This window comes from Squalius cephalus, assembly GCF_949319135.1.
Source record: "Squalius cephalus genome assembly, chromosome: 24".
Classification (NCBI taxonomy): Eukaryota; Metazoa; Chordata; class Actinopteri; order Cypriniformes; family Leuciscidae; genus Squalius; species Squalius cephalus.
The window spans coordinates 10,384,814-10,402,844 of record NC_137145.1 but is presented as its reverse complement, the minus strand read 5'-3'; the positions used below and the strand labels follow the sequence as shown (position 1 = coordinate 10,402,844).

The 18,031-nt window shown below is 37.8% G+C and overlaps 3 protein-coding genes across 4 annotated transcripts; 1 reads left to right on the top strand and 2 right to left on the bottom strand.

The window, feature by feature from the left end:
• The first annotated feature begins 730 nt into the window (after window positions 1-730).
• On the top strand, window positions 731-3,218 carry rfxap (regulatory factor X-associated protein). The gene is made up of 3 exons (XM_079860804.1): window positions 731-1,378; window positions 1,470-1,580; window positions 2,541-3,218. The coding sequence occupies exons 1-3, from the start codon at window positions 1,019-1,021 to the stop codon at window positions 2,634-2,636; spliced, it is 567 nt and encodes a 188-aa protein (XP_079716930.1). The 5' UTR covers window positions 731-1,018; the 3' UTR covers window positions 2,637-3,218.
• A 264-nt stretch (window positions 3,219-3,482) lies between these two features.
• Window positions 3,483-10,584, bottom strand: smad9 (SMAD family member 9). Of its 2 annotated transcripts, none has more exons than XM_079860801.1 (7): window positions 10,268-10,584; window positions 8,074-8,658; window positions 7,705-7,962; window positions 7,452-7,559; window positions 6,261-6,482; window positions 5,291-5,547; window positions 3,483-3,829 (listed from the first exon to the last, which is right to left on the bottom strand). In XM_079860801.1, the coding sequence occupies exons 2-7, from the start codon at window positions 8,483-8,485 to the stop codon at window positions 3,686-3,688; spliced, it is 1,401 nt and encodes a 466-aa protein (XP_079716927.1). In that variant the 5' UTR covers window positions 8,486-8,658; window positions 10,268-10,584; the 3' UTR covers window positions 3,483-3,685. The 2 variants fall into 2 exon arrangements, with proteins under 2 accessions (XP_079716927.1, XP_079716926.1); XM_079860800.1 differs by having other exon boundaries at window positions 7,452-7,562; window positions 10,268-10,512.
• Window positions 10,585-10,621: 37 nt separating this feature from the next.
• On the bottom strand, window positions 10,622-18,027 carry alg5 (ALG5 dolichyl-phosphate beta-glucosyltransferase). The gene is made up of 10 exons (XM_079860802.1): window positions 17,662-18,027; window positions 17,095-17,263; window positions 15,311-15,357; window positions 14,904-14,972; window positions 14,705-14,797; window positions 14,332-14,445; window positions 14,100-14,159; window positions 13,854-14,005; window positions 12,881-12,966; window positions 10,622-12,727 (listed from the first exon to the last, which is right to left on the bottom strand). The coding sequence occupies exons 1-10, from the start codon at window positions 17,746-17,748 to the stop codon at window positions 12,612-12,614; spliced, it is 993 nt and encodes a 330-aa protein (XP_079716928.1). The 5' UTR covers window positions 17,749-18,027; the 3' UTR covers window positions 10,622-12,611.
• Between the last annotated feature and the right edge of the window lie 4 nt (window positions 18,028-18,031).

Genomic DNA, 18,031 nt, shown 5'->3' with positions numbered 1-18,031 from the left:
GACAAACTAAGTTGTAATTATGAGCTAATGTCAAAACTGACAGTCAGAATTGAGACAAAGTCATACCTGTTACATTAAAAAGTTGTCAATTAAAATCAATTATGATGAAAAAAATCAAGTTTTCATGTCATTATTTACTTCTTTTTTTTTTCTTTTTTTTCTTATATGGCGGAAAGGGGCTTTCATGTAAAACACAATAGAACAATTTGATGTATTTGAACTAATAGATAATATTTGCAGTGGACGATGCATACAATATAAAAAATTCAAGCTGCAATACAATACAACACCCAAACTGAGATCCAACACAGAGGAGTGATATGGTAGGAGTGTTTACTAAGAAGTCTGACAGCTGTTGGAAAGAAACTAGAGCTGAGATCCCAACCCTTTAGAGATCTCAGCAGTTATGTGCTGGGTTTGATGGTTCCTTGGTGGTTTCTTTAGCATGCCTGTAACATGTTGGATGAACAGTAACTACTTGAACTTGAGATGTATTCTGGTATTTGTTGTGGACAGTACAGGATTGCCATACCACAGGGATACGATGTCAGAATGCTCTCCATAAGCGGAGAAGACCATGTTGGCTTTTTGCGCTATCGTCTGCCATTTAGTTTGATATTTTGTTATCTAATGCAATGACATTCATATATTTAAGTGTCGCCTACATGAAAATGTAGTTTAGGGCCAGTGTATTGGGAGTATCTGTGAATCTGCATCGCAGTTTGGTGCCGGTAGAGGGCGAAACGTCAATTTGATTCACACACACACACACACACACACAGGCGAGTCTCTTTCTGCAGCGGCCATGACTGTTTTGTTTTTGTAGTGACCTCCTTTAAAGCTCATATTCCTTTCCTCCGTTTTTATGCAGGTAGGCTATATTATATTTATTGGGTTACTGCAATTCACAATGCGGTATTTTAATGAGAGACAGATAAAATTCGTTTTAAACTAAAGTATTCTGTGCCAAGTCTGGTCCGTATGGTTGAATGACAGGTGAGACTCTAAGAAAGACAACATGAACGACAGCGTTCATATTAGTTTAGCAAACACGGGTAAAGACAGCCAAACCCCCGCACCCGCGGAGAGCAGCACCACCACCCCGTCCGACCAGGAGAACTTCCCGTACGACGCGGAAGACCTGGGCGACGAGAGCGACGTGCCGGAGGCGAGAGACGACGAGCTCAACGACGACGAGACGTCCGGAGAGAGCGAGAACGTGTCCAAGACCTGCATCTATGACGGCTGCACGGAGACCACGACTCAGGTGGCCAAAGCCAGGAAACCCTGGATGTGCAAAAAACACCGGAATAAAATGTACAAGGACAAATATAAGAAGAAGAAAAGCGACCAGGCCATGTCAACTGGAAAACTAGACGTAAGAATCGTTTGGACAAACAACAGTCTCATTTGAAGGTCGTAACTTTATAAGCTTAATTTCAAACTGTTTTGTCTTTCGTGATGTGTAGGAGGGTACGGAGGAGAGGCCTGTGTCCGTTACTAAGCAACGGCTGGGTACCATAGGAGACCGACCAGCCAGACCCTCCCTCATCGAGCAGGTGCTGAACCAGAAGAGACTGGTGAGTGCATTAAAACACTTTATTGAGCTAGAGTATTTTTACTCGTCGTACACCCCCTGGTAACCTAATGCAGTGGGTGCGGAGGTGTGTGGGTATTAGAGTAGATAATGAATAATTCATGTAGCCATGAAAAAAAAAAAAATGGAAAATGAAATTTGAATTGTTAATATTAATCAATTTATTTCAAAATCAAAAAGGTTAAATGTTAATGTTAAATTATGTGCAATACAAAAAAACGATATAATATATATATATATATATATATATATATATATATATATATATATATATATATATATATATATTAGTCCTGTCAAATTGAATCTAACAAAAGTTTTTGTTTACGTATATATATTATTATATTTATATTAGGGCTGTCAAACGATTAATCGCGATCAATCGCATCCAAAATAAAAGTTTGTGTTTACATAATATATGTGTGTGTATGGAGTATAATTATTTTCTATATATAAATACACACACATGCATATATATTTAAGAAAAATGTGTTATTTATATATAAAATATTTATATATAATATAAATTATATATAATATATATATACACAGTATATACATGCAAATATTTCTTATATATATACATGCATGTGTGTGTATTTATATATAGAAAATAATTATACACAATACACACACATATATTATGTAAACACAAACTTTTATTTTGGATGCGATTAATCGCGATTAATCGTTTGACAGCCCTAATTTATATATATTATATGTCTGTGTGTGTATATATATATATATACTGTGGTTTCATTTGATTTTTTCCTCCTAGCTTCCATTTTTTTACTTTTAATTGACTGATTTGTATATCAATTATTCTGCATATATATGCATATCTTATATGTGACAAATGTCATTAATATTTATATTACCTGAATATTCTTTCTTAGCAAAGTGACTTAGCATTAGCTGATGTTATGTTGTTTTGGGGTTTCAGTCTCTTCTGAGGAGTCCAGAAGTCATCAGCTTCCTTCAGCAGCAGCAGCGTTTACTGACCACACAGAATCGGCCTCAAACACAGCACAACTTCTGAAGTCTGCAGATGCTTTACTCGTCCTGTTGAGGATTTAATGCGCGAATATTCTATATGTGTGACCTGCAGCTGTCCTCGATGGTGTGAAGACTATCAACTCTCCGTTCTGAAAACTGGGATGTTTGACAAGGACCCGATCGATCTAAAATACTGCTGTCATCATCAAGCTCGTTGATATCATGAAACGAATTGGCAGCTAAATCTTCTGTATATTAATAATGCGTTTGACTAGCCATCCTAGCCTCATTTGTGCCATTTAGTATTTTTAAATTAATGATAGAAAATATGAAACGGCAGCTGTAGAAATTCATTTTTTAGAGATCTTTATCTAATCTGTAATGTTTGTTAATGTCATCATAATGTCATCAATGAAAGCTACAATTTAGTTTGACCTTTTTAGACACATCTTGACAGTGTAGCTGAAAGACACAGCATACACACAGAATTGTTCAATCAGCTTTATTATTTTATAGATGGGGCAAATGATAAGCAAATCCTTCAATAAGCAAAGGAAGTTTTTACTGATCTTGTGAAAATTGATAACCTGTAATTGCATTAATACAAATTAGGTGGATTTTTTGACTTCTGATGTTTTGTTTTTAAATTTCATATTTGTGTTCGGGCCATAAAATAATCAGGCACAAATATAAGAGAGGTTTTTGTATTACAAAAACAAGAAAGCTAACGCGAGTGAAAAAAACAACAACATGAAATGTTATAGAAGGCACAAATATGACACAAACATTTCCAGAACAAGTACCTGCCTATTAACATATTTCCTTGGCTTCCTAATACAGCGATTCAATCTGAATTGGTCTCAGCTACTACATACTGTGAAATAGCAAACCTTTTTCTTTTCTTTTTTTCAAAAAACAATGCAACACTTATCTAACCACACAGCTGCTTATTTAACAGCATGATATTTCCTGGCTGATTCTATGCCAGTACCATAAACATCCACTGAAAAGACAGAGAGAGAGAGCTTTATGTGTCTTGGGTTGCTATGAAAGTCTTTTGGGGAACTATTATTCCCCTTGTCCTGTAATGCATTAGGACACAGAGGAAATGGGATTGTGTGGGGAGCCCATTTGGGTCAGAACTTTGTCCAGCCACTGCAGGGGCCCGTGCAGGTGTATTTCTATCCAGCAGGGGGTGCTGGTGACATCCTGACGGTGGTACTCGGCTCCCCAGCCCTGAGAAGAGGAGACATTTGATCCTCAATACTTGAGCATCTTTAAACATCTTAAGCACGAAACATGTTTTTTTTTTAAAACTACAATAATACAAGTATTTGTGATCCACTAGCAGCACCAAAAGGAATTGCAAAAATAAATGCATACTAGTTTTCCAAAAACTAATTTGCAATTGCATGTCATTCATAAAGTATTTTAACAGAAATAATCAAACAATTTGTTATGTGTCCGCATACATACAAATCAAGCAGGGAATATTGCGCATGTCGTATCAGTCGGTAACAGAAGAACTCCAGAGCTATTGGATCTGAAGTGTTTTGGCAGAGCAACATCCATAAAACAGCAAGCCAAAGACTAGAATAACTACATATTAGATTTGCATAGCAACACTTAGAAGATTTTCTATTTGAAACTGCTAACCACCTAGAGAGCTGTTGGCTTGTGATTGACGTTTATGAACTCTGTATTTGCGATAGTCCTTAACAGCAACTTTTTAACCTTGTTGTTGGAGGTAATAAACTTGACAACAGTCTTATATAAAATACTGTATATTATTATATTTATATTTAGAATAAACTATAACATCAAGCAGATTTGAGCATTTTCTGAGGAAAAGAGAAGAGAATCGAGAACAGGTCCTTATTTGGTTCTATTTAAAATTCTCGTACGTAGAACTGTTTGGTACTAAAATTCTTTCTAAAAACGTTACTAAAAACACCTTTCTAAAAATCTCTGACAGAGTTTCATAGGTATACACTAGCCTACTTAATCGACATGGCACCACTACTGAATTAAAAAGTGCAACCAGTGTAGACTGATTTCTGAACAAATAAATCTGTCCTTTTTAGTGAAGCAAAAGCATACAGCACAACCAGTGTAGTCCGATTCCTGAAGGAAAGACTAATGATTCAATACTTTTTTTTAATCAACAGCATACAGCGCAACCAAAGCAGTATGATTTCCAAACAAATTACTCAAAGTATGTTCTTGTTAGTGAACCAAAAGCATACAGCAAATGACTCCTATGAGCCGGTTGTGTAAAGTGAATCAAATTCACACAGAGTAGTCCTATTCCTAAATGAATGACTCTTATGAGGCAATTCTTTTAATTGAATCAAACGCATCCAGCGCAACCAGTGTAGACTCATTCCCAATCTAAGGACTTTTATGAGATGGTTCTTTAAAATGAATCAAACGCATCTAGCGCAACCAGTGTAGACAGATTCTCGGTGTAAATCAAGGACTTTTATAAGCTGGTTCTTTTAAGTGAATCAAACGCATTCAGCACAACCAGTGTAGACTGGTTCCCAAAGGAAAGACTCTAATGAGTCAATTCTTTCTAGTGAATCAATAGTAATGGCGTTTGCATAACCTTTATTAGCAGCCCAATAGGGTTTATATGGCTGTATAGGCTACTGTATATGCCATTATATGCCACATATTCTATATAAACCTCTTTACCTTGACAAAACTCATCCTGATGGTGCACATCTTGGTGAGTTCATACACCACCTCAAAGCCGTGATTTACCGACTGCGACAGCAGCTGGGCAAACAGCTGGTTGTTGAAGATCTTGAGGCTGCATCCACTCGGGATCTTGCAGACGGTGGTGGGGTGGAAACCGTGCTGGTAGTTACAGTTCCGACTCTGAACGAAAATACTGCTGTCGCTCAGACACTCTGCGTACACCTCCCCTCCGACGTAATACAAGTGCACACCTACAACAGAAGAGAGAAAAGGGTTTAAAGCATGTTTCTAGTTGCACTTTTAACTGAGATTAAATACACTTACAGGTCCACAAAAAGAATTAAAAAAATAACATACAGCATAACAACAATTCAAAGTGGCTTTTAAAACTGCAAAGTCTATACACATTAAACAGTGTATCACCACCTTTGAACTTGGTAAATCCCAGAAATCATTATCCTTAAACCCAGCATTCATCATTCAAGTGCCAAGCGGAAACTTTAATAATCTCCATTCTCCTGAAGCATCCTGATCTGGATTATGTCTTTGTCCTTGGCGCTCTTCCAACTAGGATCTCTCACACAAGTAGATGGAACTCTGTGCCCGGTGTGTGTGTGTGCATGCATACTTCTCTCTGTCACTGCTGTAACCTATGGCAACGCTTAATGTCTTTCCAACACTGGCACAGTGACGCTCATCCAGCACCCTGAGAAAAACCAACATTTGGATAGCGTGGACTTTATCTTTCTCGCTGGGTTCCTGAAGTGCAGTGTTGACTGACCAGCACTATCTGGCGCCATAAAAACAGTGTGTTTTTGTTTTTTTATTACTTTCTCTTGGACTTGCATCAACTGATGGAAGACCATTATCAGCTTGATCTTCTCAAAGCAACAATTTCAGATCCAAAACCTCTCAACAAAGACAAGAATGCAAAAAAAAAAGAAATGTAAAACTTTAAACAAACCTTTGCCTATGTGTCTGCGAGTGTGTTCAATGGTAGAGTTTCGGTTGACGTTGGATAGTAATCCGAGACAGAATCGGTTCTTGTTGTTGGAGGGATCTGTGAAGCCGTCCACGAGGATGCTTCGGGAAGAGGCGTGGAATGTCTCACCCACCCTGTTGTTCAGTTCGTAATACGCCACTGAACACCAGTATTCTGGTTCCTCATAACACACTGGCCTCAAGTCTGGAGTAAAAAAAGGCATTCATAAAACCATGTAAAATATCATGTATCATATCTCATAGTATTCAGGTCTCATTCCGTATTTATGATGCATTTTAATATAATAAAAAAATGCCATTGTGATTCAACACTTTCATTGTTTGGAAACACCAGACTAAATTAATGTTTCTCCTGATTTAAAAAATCTTAGATCCATTAATGTACTCTCTGAATAAGAACGTTGCCTAATACAGTTTAAAGCAGAACATTCCAATAAAAAATGCTTTATAGTTAAGGAAAACTTACAACAACAACAACAACAAAAAAAATCACATAAAGGTAAATCTTCCATTTTCAAAAAATATATATACAAGAGTAAGTCTTGTGTGACCAGTTTGACATCTTGTATATATAGTCTGATAATTTCTATTTTCAAAATGAAAACAATGGTTAGGTCTTTCATTTATAACTGGATTAGCTTGAGGTTTAAGTCGTGTGGATTCTGATTGGCTGTCATTGTTTTTATGGTTCATTAGCTGGAAAAAAACATTGTTCTGAAAATGCTTCCAATGATATCGTTCCTCTGTTTCGGTGTCATTATAGCTGTGATGTTGACTTCCCTATTCTCAAATTAAAATAAAAAAAGTAATATTATTAAATGAGCAGTGTTATTTTAGTATTATTTATATACTATTATAGTTTTTATTATTTAGAATTTTCTGTTTTCATTTTAATTTAGTAATTTTGTCTTTTTTTTCTATTTAGCTTTTTTATTTCAATTTTAGTCATTTATCATTTTTAATGACTTTATTTCAATCAATATTTCTCTTTTTTGTTTACATTTTTCATCTAATATTTATATTTTAGCATTATTTCACTTGACAAAACTCATTTTTTTTATTAGTTTCAGTTAATAATAACAACAGATGAGTAGGTGTGTTCATACTGCACATTTCAAAGTACACACATAATGCACAGTAAGTCTAGTGTCACCTCTATGAGGGGCTGACAGAATGAGTTTATTGGGGTTGGAGGACTCTTCTGGTTTCACATCCTCAGACGGAGTGGTCTCCATCATACTGTAGGGTGGAGGAGGTGTCTCTGCTGTGCAATGAGAACAACGTTTTTGAATGATCAAGATGTATGAATGTATGCAATTCAGTGGCACTACATTTCATGCAAGGAAGTTAGAAGAGAGCTAATATACAAAATCATCAATGCTTGAGAAATCATTGCTAATGATGACCTGTGATTTGGTAGGGGCTCCCAGGGTCGGTTCCACTGCTGGGAGAGTTTGGGTAGCTGTGTGCAGTGGGGGACTGGTTTAAAGAGCTGGAAGGAGATGAAGAAAACGAGCTACAGGGTAATGCAGGGAAGGAGTCTGGGTAAGTGGCATTTTGAGGCATTAGAGGCTCGTTGTGTAGGGAAGCATTCCGGAACTTTGCTAACAAGCTGTGCTGGGGGTTGAACTCACTGTGACGCGGCACAAGGACTGGGGGTAGAACTGTTTGAAAAAACAGAGAAAGAAGATTACTAACAGATTTTTTACTAATGCAGAAAGCTATCATCAATATGGAAGAAAACAAGAAAAAGTGGTTTGCGTATTGATTTCCACCTGGCGTCTCCACACGGCGGTAATGATATGGATTGATGCAGATATCCTTCTGCTTGGAGCCGAAAGGAAACTCGCAGCAATCCAGCGCTTTGAGCTCGTGGTGGGACTGAAGATCCGGCCAGCGCCACACTCTGCAGTAGATAACGTGTGGCAGACCTTTACGATGGGACACCTGGAGCCTTCCGTCCAGGGATCGAGGGATGGTCACACATTTACTGGGCTGGCCAGGACAGCTCAGAGCCTTTTCCAGCTCCTCCATGGCCCCTTTCTTCTTCTTGAGCTTCTTTACAAGGGAATCGACAGCCTTTTCCGCCCACTTTTCCTCCTCGTCTCCTTGTTTCCAGCCCAGCAGCCTTTTCACAGCTGGACTGGTGAAGGAGAAGAGGGAAGTAATGGATGTGGTGGAGTGCATCGTGGGATGGGGCGACACCGGGGACTGGATTTTTTTCCTAAAACCAAGGCAGATCTGTCTTATATCACTTCAAGCCAGGAGCCTCAGTTTATTACTTTACAGCCAAGATACAGCTGGGTGTAAAACAAACCCCCAGACAGGGATGTTTTCGTCAGGCTGTCAACAGTTTTTATCTGGTGAAAGAAACGAAGAAGAATGTCAGATTTAATGTTAATAAGTAAATTGTTTGTCAGTATTTTTAACTGCCTTTAATTAGTATTTATTAAAATAAACATAAATAATTATATATATACTGTATATATAATAAAGATAATAAATAAATTGTAAATGATTTATGTCAGTATTTTCAGTATTTTTCAAATAATTATCAAACATTTATTAATTATTTAATTTTTAAAGAATTTAAAATAATGATTTTTAAAAATACAAAAATAATTTGTATATATATATATATATATATATATATATATATATACACACACACACACACACACACACACACACACACACACACACACACAATATTATGTATGTGGATGTGTGAGTGTGATTAAATTAATACAAATCATTATTTTATATTAAATTATTTTTTTTAATTAAATAAAAAAAATATTTAACAAATATTTGAAAAATACTGGCATAAATCATTTACAATTTATTTTTTATCTTTATTATTATTAATTATTTTTTATGTATGCATATAGCCTTACAGTAATAACAATTAGGGAAGAAAATGTGCTTAATTGTCATGAAAAATAATGTCAAACAATGTCCAAATCAAAACAAATTTTAAGCTAAATGGCACCATTTTCTTTAATCAAAATATATATATTTTTTATGATTTTGGGGTGAAATATATTAACATATTCTTGACATGTTTTGTGAGATTCACCCTATTAGGGCGTAATCACAACACATCCATGTGCAGATCTCAAGATCTTTTACATCATGCTTCAGTGCATGCAGAGATTTCTGAGGTATTGCAGAGTCAACACCTCACCTATTCGTCCTCTCCCTTTCCTGTCAAGGCTTTCTGATGCAGAAAATGATCTGCTAAAAATCAATGCCGTTTGAGCATTTGAAACCAGAGAGGTTTGCTTCCATCTTTGGCCAAGTCTATTCAAATAATAGCTTCTGAAAATTTGATTGCATGCGATACCAGAGGTGTTTACACACCCCTACCTAAATCAAATAATCGTATGAGATGAATGAGGCCATATAGGAATAATAGCAGCGTATGAAATCATGGCTCAGTTTCAAATAGGCGCAGGCCTGTTCAGATCAATTGAGGGTGAATACATCTGCTCTGTTCTCAAAGGCAGTGTGTCCTTATGAAACTGGCGTCTGGCAGTCTGAGTGCTGAGATAGGCTTAATCACCTAACTCCCCCGCAAACGCACATACACATCCTTTCCCTCAACTTCACTTTGTTTGTTTGCTTTAAGAAATGTTCAAATGCTACATTTGGCACTTACTTATATATATATATAAAAAAGGTATTCCAGGTATACACAACTGTCACAAACGTATCACTGGAGTAGCATCATTAAGCAGCAAGTGGCATAATGTCTGTTTACGCAGCCTCGCGTGATATGGACTAACATGTGAGAAGCAACAAGTAACGTGAAAAAGAAAAAATACAGCGTCAAGACAAAAAGTTTTAAAAAGACACTTGTCATTCCTTATTTTTTTTATCATTTATAAAACTTTTACTTTTTAAGTTCTGAAATGAATTCTAAATAATACCATAAGTTGTATGTATATAACACGTTTTATTCATTACCTTATTCTTGTGACAAGTCGAATAAAAATCCGCGTAGTTCCGCAAAATAGCCGAATGCTGAATCTCGCGCCGATTGGAGGTGTAGCTACAGCGCGTGTGTTTGGATGGAGCGAGAGCCGCGGCGTCAGTCTGACTGGAGCCTCAGCGCCTTCGTGCGGAATTCATCCGCTGCTCCTGGAACTCTCCCAGGACGTCAGACACACAGAGGGATCATCCCGTTCAAAAGAACAGCCTGAGACTCACTCACAGGCCAACTATTGAGGGAAAACAGGTCATTGTGGGCAGCAGTGTTTCACTTTTAATTTGCTTTCAGTGACAGATGACAAGCGCAGACAGCTGTTTTTTTTTTCTTTTACAGGAAGTGAATGCACCTTTTTGGCATAAGTTGTAAAGGGAAAGTGATTGTGTCAAAGTATTTAATTTTTTTTATTGAGGTTTTCATGACTTTAATTTTTAGTCATTCCCAGTGTGCGATTATTCAGTAATTTTAAAGCGGTCGACGTTTCAAAGGAATTTGTGAGGAATTCGCGGGCTTTGAAGTTAAAAAAAACGCTTCAAACAGAAATTACTATTATAAAGTTTTTGTATCAACATTGGTGATAAATAGTGTCAGTAGTACGTTTTGTCGGATATCGATCCCAACAGGAACACTCGAGCAGCCAAATGTTGCTATGGTTACAGGGAACGCAACTTCTGATCACGAGCATCACTAAATTCTAATATTTTAATGGCGAAAGAAACTTGTCTGTATACGTTAAAATACGTACATAAGACACCGTCCAACCTTTTTACCTTTGAGGGGGTTAAGAATTGTTTTGGGTTAACCCAACTCACAACCTGGTCATTACAACGGTACACTGTGATTAAAACGAACCGTTTTCAAATTTCTTAATAATTTTAGGCTAAACAAAAAAACTTAATAAAAAAAAAAAAGTTCTATTCTCTCTAAATATTTACCTGTTATATATTTAGAAATTGGAAGCAGAATATTGATAAAGTTAAAGTAGAAAGTAGTAGAATATTTAGTGACAGACTGAGACTGGCGGATCGCCAGCTCTTATCGATAGCCCTACTTCTCCTGCGCTCCTCGGCGCGGACGGATACACTTCGATTCTGTGCGTAAGTGACTTGTCCAGTTAATGACGCAAGCCAGGATGGCGACAGAGAGTCTAGAAGTTTGACATTTTCACAGTTTACAACAACTGCAGGGGAACGTAACAATACTCCCAATAATGACAGCTCGCATATTTAGTGCTCTCTTTGATCAAATGAGTTTGGCAGGGGGAATTCGCTTCCAATAAAAGGACACCGCAAAATGATCCTCTTCAATCAAGGTGCAGAGGATCATATACATTACTGACGAGCCTCTATATTTAGAGCTTAGCAGACGGGAGAAATAAAATACATATATTGCTGCTTAAATAACTGATTTTAAAAATAATTTATCAGTGAAAATATTGAAATACACCATCTTTTAGAGGGGCTGACAAGATAGAGGGGCTGACTAAGAACAAATGCCTTCCTGGTGGAGAGAAAGGGAGGATAAACAGGATATTCTCTCCAGGGCGCAGAGCAACCCATTGTGTAAACCACATTAAAAAGGACTGAGTACATGCCAGACCATGGACCAGGGCTGTCGCTAGAGGGGCGAAAGGAGGTGTAGATTCTAGGCCCCCTGCTTTTGGAGGGCCCCCGCAATGTCAACTGAGGGGGGACCCACAGGAACAACCCACACGGGGCCCCGGATACCCTAGCTGTAGCCCTGCCATGGACCATTTCAGTCGGTCAACTGTGTTTTTAAACCTTTTATGTGTGGATGAGTGTGTTAAAAATGGATTTGGGTGGCACTGATTTTTAACCACATTAAGCACACACCACATACATTTTTTTGGCCACATATAATAATAAATTATACTTCGATGCTCAGCATAAATCAATTTGTTTTTCAAATAAGCTTGTTTAATAAAAAAATAAATTAAAAAAAGTGTCTCTCTTCTGCACTCTTCAAACGCATCATTTTGTCTTCATCTGGTTCTGTGCAACATTTTCAAATTAGTTGTATATGCAGAAACGCAAACTGATTATAATTTTTCTTTATTTGGCCAAGAACCATCTGCCCCATTTCAAAACCAAACCTATAGTTTGTAAAAGAAAAACATGAAAAACAGTGATATTGCATTAAAAAAATAAAAATACTAGGACAATCCCCTTATGTGGTCACGGCACGGTCAGTGATAATGAAATGCTGATGCTGTTCACCGATTGCGTACGCAGTGCACTCGTTTGTGGCAAAGGGCTGTGCGTTTAACCATCGGCCCGAACAGCACACTGGCAGAAACAACAGCTACTGAGTTTTTCTCTCAGACTCCAGCCTCCAGGCACCAGTGAAGTAACGCAGTCTGATAAAGACTAGATCCCGGCCCATCTGTAGCCAACTCCAGATCGGCACCAACTTTGACCCTAAATGTGCAATAAAACAAATCTTCATTACCTCATAGTGGAAAAAACCTTCATTTTTGAGACATATACTGCTAGAAAAAAAGATATAGAGTATTAATTCTTTTAATTGCCTATGCTTTAAGTGCATTATATTTCAAAACTGACAGCACAAACCTTCAATCTCTGTCCAGTTAACAGCCACTTCTGATACAGGGATGTCAAAACACTGAGCAATGTAGAGAAGTTCCACATCAAATGCCCTGTAGGACACATTTTTTTTTACTTTAATTAAGAGGTTAAAATTCAAATTTAAATAAAATAAAATAAAACAGGTTCTTATAAAAGTAAACAAAGTGCTTTTAGGGAATTTGATGCAGTTGATCCTTAATATTATGCTATTTTAAAGGTTCCTATTTTAGTTTTGGAGTCTGCAGTAGGTTTTTATGCATCCAAGGCCAAAAAAACAACAACACAATTTTCTCATAATATACACTACAGCATAACCTCTTTTATCACAGTGTCCGAAACGGTTTGATAATAGATTCTGTCTTTCTAAACCCTTCCTTTCTGAGAGCCTACTCTGCTCTGATTGGTCAGATGACTCAGTCTGTTGTGATTGGCCTACCGCTTACAAGCATGGTTTGGAAACGAAGCAGCCCTCAACACTTGATACATAGGTGATACGAACAGTAAAGATGGTGTTGGTTTTACTGTATCAATTCGAGCTCAAGTCCTCATTCTTTTGAAGTGCATGGAAAAAGAATTTGCAGCGCATTGACATGTCAACAACACAAATCAAACACTTCCAGGCCACAGTTACAGCTACAGTGTTTGAGGGAGGGTCAAAGTAGCAGACAATTGCAGGCATACAATAAAGACAAAAGGCTGGCATTATGCAAATTTGTTACAAACCTACATAGGTTTGAGCAGGAAGTTTTACTAAGGACTCGTTTCGGCAGTTCTGAATCTGTTCTTTCTTTTGGGAGACAATAACTCCAATTTTCGTGCACTTTGATCTTTGAAACTTTGAAAGACCACGTTTTACATTCACAGCTATACATTACACTACATAAAAGGTAATGTTCTTTTTTTTTATCATAATTGGGGTATTGTATTATGAAGCTCTTCAACCTTTAAGCGTCCTTACCAGCGTTCCACATGCAGGCTGGAGAAAGTTTTCAAGGCAGCCTCACGAGTGAAGAGCTTAAATCCACACTGTGTGTCTTTAATCCCCCTCACACAAAAGAACCACACCAAGAAGTGGAATCCATACATCAGAAACGTTCGGAACATTGACCGCTGTCACAAGAAGAAACAGAACACTGAAAATGCAAAAGTACTGGCAATTTCCATTAGCTATTATGCTCCAGTATTTTTGAGAAACACTGAATACCTGAGCCACTGATTCTTCTTCCAGGTGAGCTCTGGATCCACAGGAGATCGCCATGTTATCCTGCATTGAAATAAAAGGAAAACATTTTCAGATGCTCTGAGATCTTTTGGCAAGAAAAGGTCTGTACCAACTCCAGCTCCTGGTTAAGCTCCAAACAAGTATGTAATCCACATACCACCCATTCTGAGATTTGCTGCATGTCTATTTATATTTACAAAAAGTGGTGTCTCACCGGCTTCTCACTGATGCTCTGAAGACCTTCTTCCACCTTTTCAATGTCAGCAAATTTAGTGGCTCCGTCAGCATCAGCCATAAGAATGAGCTTCCCACGACAGCTCAGTGCTCCCTGAGCAGAGACAAACACAACAACAAACAACATTACAGCAACTGTTGAACTAAGTGTGTGCAAAATAAGACTTTTAGCTGAGCTTTCAAGCCTGAGCTTCAGGCATCAAGTCATATCATTAATTAGTGATATTTTTCACATTCTCAACTGAATGGAAACAGTATCTTTGTTTTTGTCTTTCAGTAGATTTCATCAGAAATGTGGATACCGTCCTCTATGACAATGCACAAGGAGGACTGGGTGTTTTTTGCATTATTACCATTTTAACTGCACCGCCTTTTCCACGGTTCTTCACCAACGTCAGAACTCTCACTTTTTGTGCTCCATACTTTTTTGTGTATTTCATGGCAACCTGAGGATACATATGATCTGAAGCATTTGAAGCATTCACTTTGATTGTTATATATTATTCCTTGTTATATATTATAATGAATAATAACAGTAAGACGTAAAACTACCTCTGTAGTTTTGTCTTTGCTGCCATCATCTACTACAATAACTTCATATGTGAATAATGGATTCTCATTCTGTAAACTCAACAAGAGGAAAAATTGGGTTAAAACAGAGTCTCTTTAGTTACAGCAATGCCATCTAGTGGTGAATAATTCACACATGCTGTAAAAACAACCAGTCTGCAGTAACATTCAAACGTGTTGCATCATTCCTGGATTCATAGGTGAACTCAGATATGTTTACACTTTTATTTATAAATGTATACTTTTTTTACAGGTGTATTTACAGTACATATGTCATAATACAATCATTATCACAAACATTTTAGTCAGAAAAATAGAACTAATAAGTCAGTTATGACACTAGCTAGCCTGTTGTTTCATAATAGAAGTGTAAAAAAGTAAAAAAGCACCTGTCTTTTCTCCAAGTATTCCATGGCTTCATCCATCATAGCAGGCACTGTGTGATAAAACAGAGACAATTACCAAATACCAATATAAATCCTCTTATTGCCAAGAGGACGTTAATGATTTTAAGCCATAGGGATTCAGTGGGGGTTTTAACCCAAACTATATACAGTGAGGAAAATAAGTATTTGAACACCCTGCTATTTTGCAAGTTCTCCCACTTGGAAATCATGGAGGGGTCTGAAATTGTCATCATAGGTGCATGTCCACTGTGAGAGACATAATCTAAAAAAAAAAATCCAGAAATCACAATGTATGATTTTTTAACTATTTATTTGTATGATACAGCTGCAAATAAGTATTTGAACACCTGTCTATCAGCTAGAATTCTGACCCTCAAAGACCTGTTAGTCTGCCTTTAAAATGTCCACCTCCACTCCATTTATTATCCTAAATTAGATGCACCTTTTTGAGGTCGTTAGCTGCATAAAGACACCTGTCCACCCCATACAATCAGTAAGAATCCAACTACTAACATGGCCAAGACCAAAGAGCTGTCCAAAGACACTAGAGACAAAATTGTACACCTCCACAAGGCTGGAAAGGGCTACGGGGAAATTGCCAAGCAGCTTGGTGAAAAAAGGTCCACTGTTGGAGCAATCATTAGAAAATGGAAGAAGCTAAACATGACTGTCAATCTCCCTCGGACTGGGGCTCCATGCAAGATCTCACCTCGTGGGGTCTCAATGATCCTAAGAAAGGTGAGAAATCAGCCCAGAACTACACGGGAGGAGCTGGTCAATGACCTGAAAAGAGCTGGGACCACCGTTTCCAAGGTTACTGTTGGTAATACACTAAGACGTCATGGTTTGAAATCATGCATGGCACGGAAGGTTCCCCTGCTTAAACCAGCACATGTCAAGGCCCGTCTTAAGTTTGCCAATGACCATTTGGATGATCCAGAGGAGTCATGGGAGAAAGTCATGTGGTCAGATGAGACCAAAATAGAACTTTTTGGTCATAATTCCACTAAACGTGTTTGGAGGAAGAAGAATGATGAGTACCATCCCAAGAACACCATCCCTACTGTGAAGCATGGGGGTGGTAGCATCATGCTTTGGGGGTGTTTTTCTGCACATGCGACTGCACTGTATTAAGGAGAGGATGACCGGGGCCATGTATTGCGAGATTTTGGGAACAACCTCCTTCCCTCAGTTAGAGCATTGAAGATGGGTCGAGGCTGGGTCTTCCAACATGACAATGACCCGAAGCACACAGCCAGGATAACCAAGGAGTGGCTCTGTAAGAAGCATATCAAGGTTCTGGCGTGGCCTAGCCAGTCTCCAGACCTAAACCCAATAGAGAATCTTTGGAGGGAGCTCAAACTCCGTGTTTCTCAGCGACAGCCCAGAAACCTGACTGATCTAGAGAAGATCTGTGTGGAGGAGTGGGCCAAAATCCCTCCTGCAGTGTGTGCAAACCTGGTGAAAAACTACAGGAAACGTTTGACCTCTGTAATTGCAAACAAACGCTGCTGTACCAAATATTAACATTGATTTTCTCAGGTGTTCAAATACTTATTTGCAGCTGTATCATACAAATAAATAGTTAAAAAATCATACATTGTGATTTCTGGATTTTTTTTTTTAGATTATGTCTCTCACAGTGGACATGCACCTACGATGACAATTTCAGACCCCTCCATGATTTCTAAGTGGGAGAACTTGCAAAATAGCAGGGTGTTCAAATACTTATTTTCCTCACTGTATATATAATCAAAATAACTCACATCTGAGTTCCTCATTGTATGAAGGGACAACCACAGACAGCTCCAATGAGGGAGGGTCCATCAGACTGGGAAAAGACTCTTCTGTGCCCTTTGCAGTCAAATAGTGCTTCTCCTTCTCATGGCGAGTCTGATCTATCATCTTAGCACTGACATGAGCAATCACAACAACCTAAAGACAAGAACAAACAGGTGTGACACAAAGGAGTAACTAGTTCAACTGGATTAATCGGTGAAGCTCAAATGAAGTGTGACTATATATATATGACCTATTAATTGTCATTTAAGTGAAATTACTTAACTTAAATATACAAGCTTTATAAAAATGATCATTCTAGAAGAAAATTTCAGATGGCACTTAAGAGGCTTTTGCATCTGAACTCTTCATATATATATTTACAAGTATTTCATAAGAACAATTTCATTGCAAATTCATTTTCATTAACAAATAATAAGAACAACAGCATGGATAGATCACTAAGAGCAAACATAAATCAGAAAAACAAGAAAAAAAATCCACAATGATATAAAATTGATACAAATATTCAAAATAATAAGATATACATTTACCAAAAGTAAGACGATCAGCGCCAGGATCATCGAACACTGCAATAATTCACATACACAGAAATCCATCATCCAATTCCCAGTCAACATATCACTGCAGGGAAGCTCACCAGTTTACAGCTAATCTACCCTACAGTATCATATAGAGCAACCTTAAAATGAGACTCCGTGAGGCGGGACATATATGAATGGGTGTCGTACTAATTTACGGAATAAACAGTTAAATCTCCATTGTTGAAGTTTACTTCCAGTCACAGAGAAACATCTACGCGGAAGTCGTCCTGACCAACCACGTCCACATCATCACCATCATCACAGCGGGCGAAGAAAGCGCAGAGCGGCGGCTTGAAAACAGCACTAGCGCCCCCCACTG

Bases quoted from the DNA above. Each gene is read 5' to 3' on its own strand.
- rfxap (XM_079860804.1), top strand. From the start codon at position 1,019: ATGAACGACAGCGTTCATATTAGTTTAGCAAACACGGGTAAAGACAGC. The intron at 1,379-1,469 runs GTAAGAATCGTT...CGTGATGTGTAG, and splicing joins TGTCAACTGGAAAACTAGAC to GAGGGTACGGAGGAGAGGCC. The intron at 1,581-2,540 runs GTGAGTGCATTA...TTGGGGTTTCAG, and splicing joins TGCTGAACCAGAAGAGACTG to TCTCTTCTGAGGAGTCCAGA.
- smad9 (XM_079860800.1), bottom strand. From the start codon at position 8,485: ATGCACTCCACCACATCCATTACTTCCCTCTTCTCCTTCACCAGTCCA. The intron at 5,548-6,260 runs GTTTGTTTAAAG...CTTCTGTTGTAG, and splicing joins TCGCAGACACATAGGCAAAG to GTGTGCACTTGTATTACGTC. The intron at 3,830-5,290 runs GTAAAGAGGTTT...TCCTCTTCTCAG, and splicing joins TCAGGATGAGTTTTGTCAAG to GGCTGGGGAGCCGAGTACCA.
- alg5 (XM_079860802.1), bottom strand. From the start codon at position 17,748: ATGTTGACTGGGAATTGGATGATGGATTTCTGTGTATGTGAATTATTG. The intron at 17,264-17,661 runs GTAAATGTATAT...TCTTGTCTTTAG, and splicing joins CGCTGATCGTCTTACTTTTG to GTTGTTGTGATTGCTCATGT. The intron at 14,798-14,903 runs GTAGTTTTACGT...ATGTATCCTCAG, and splicing joins GCAAAGACAAAACTACAGAG to GTTGCCATGAAATACACAAA.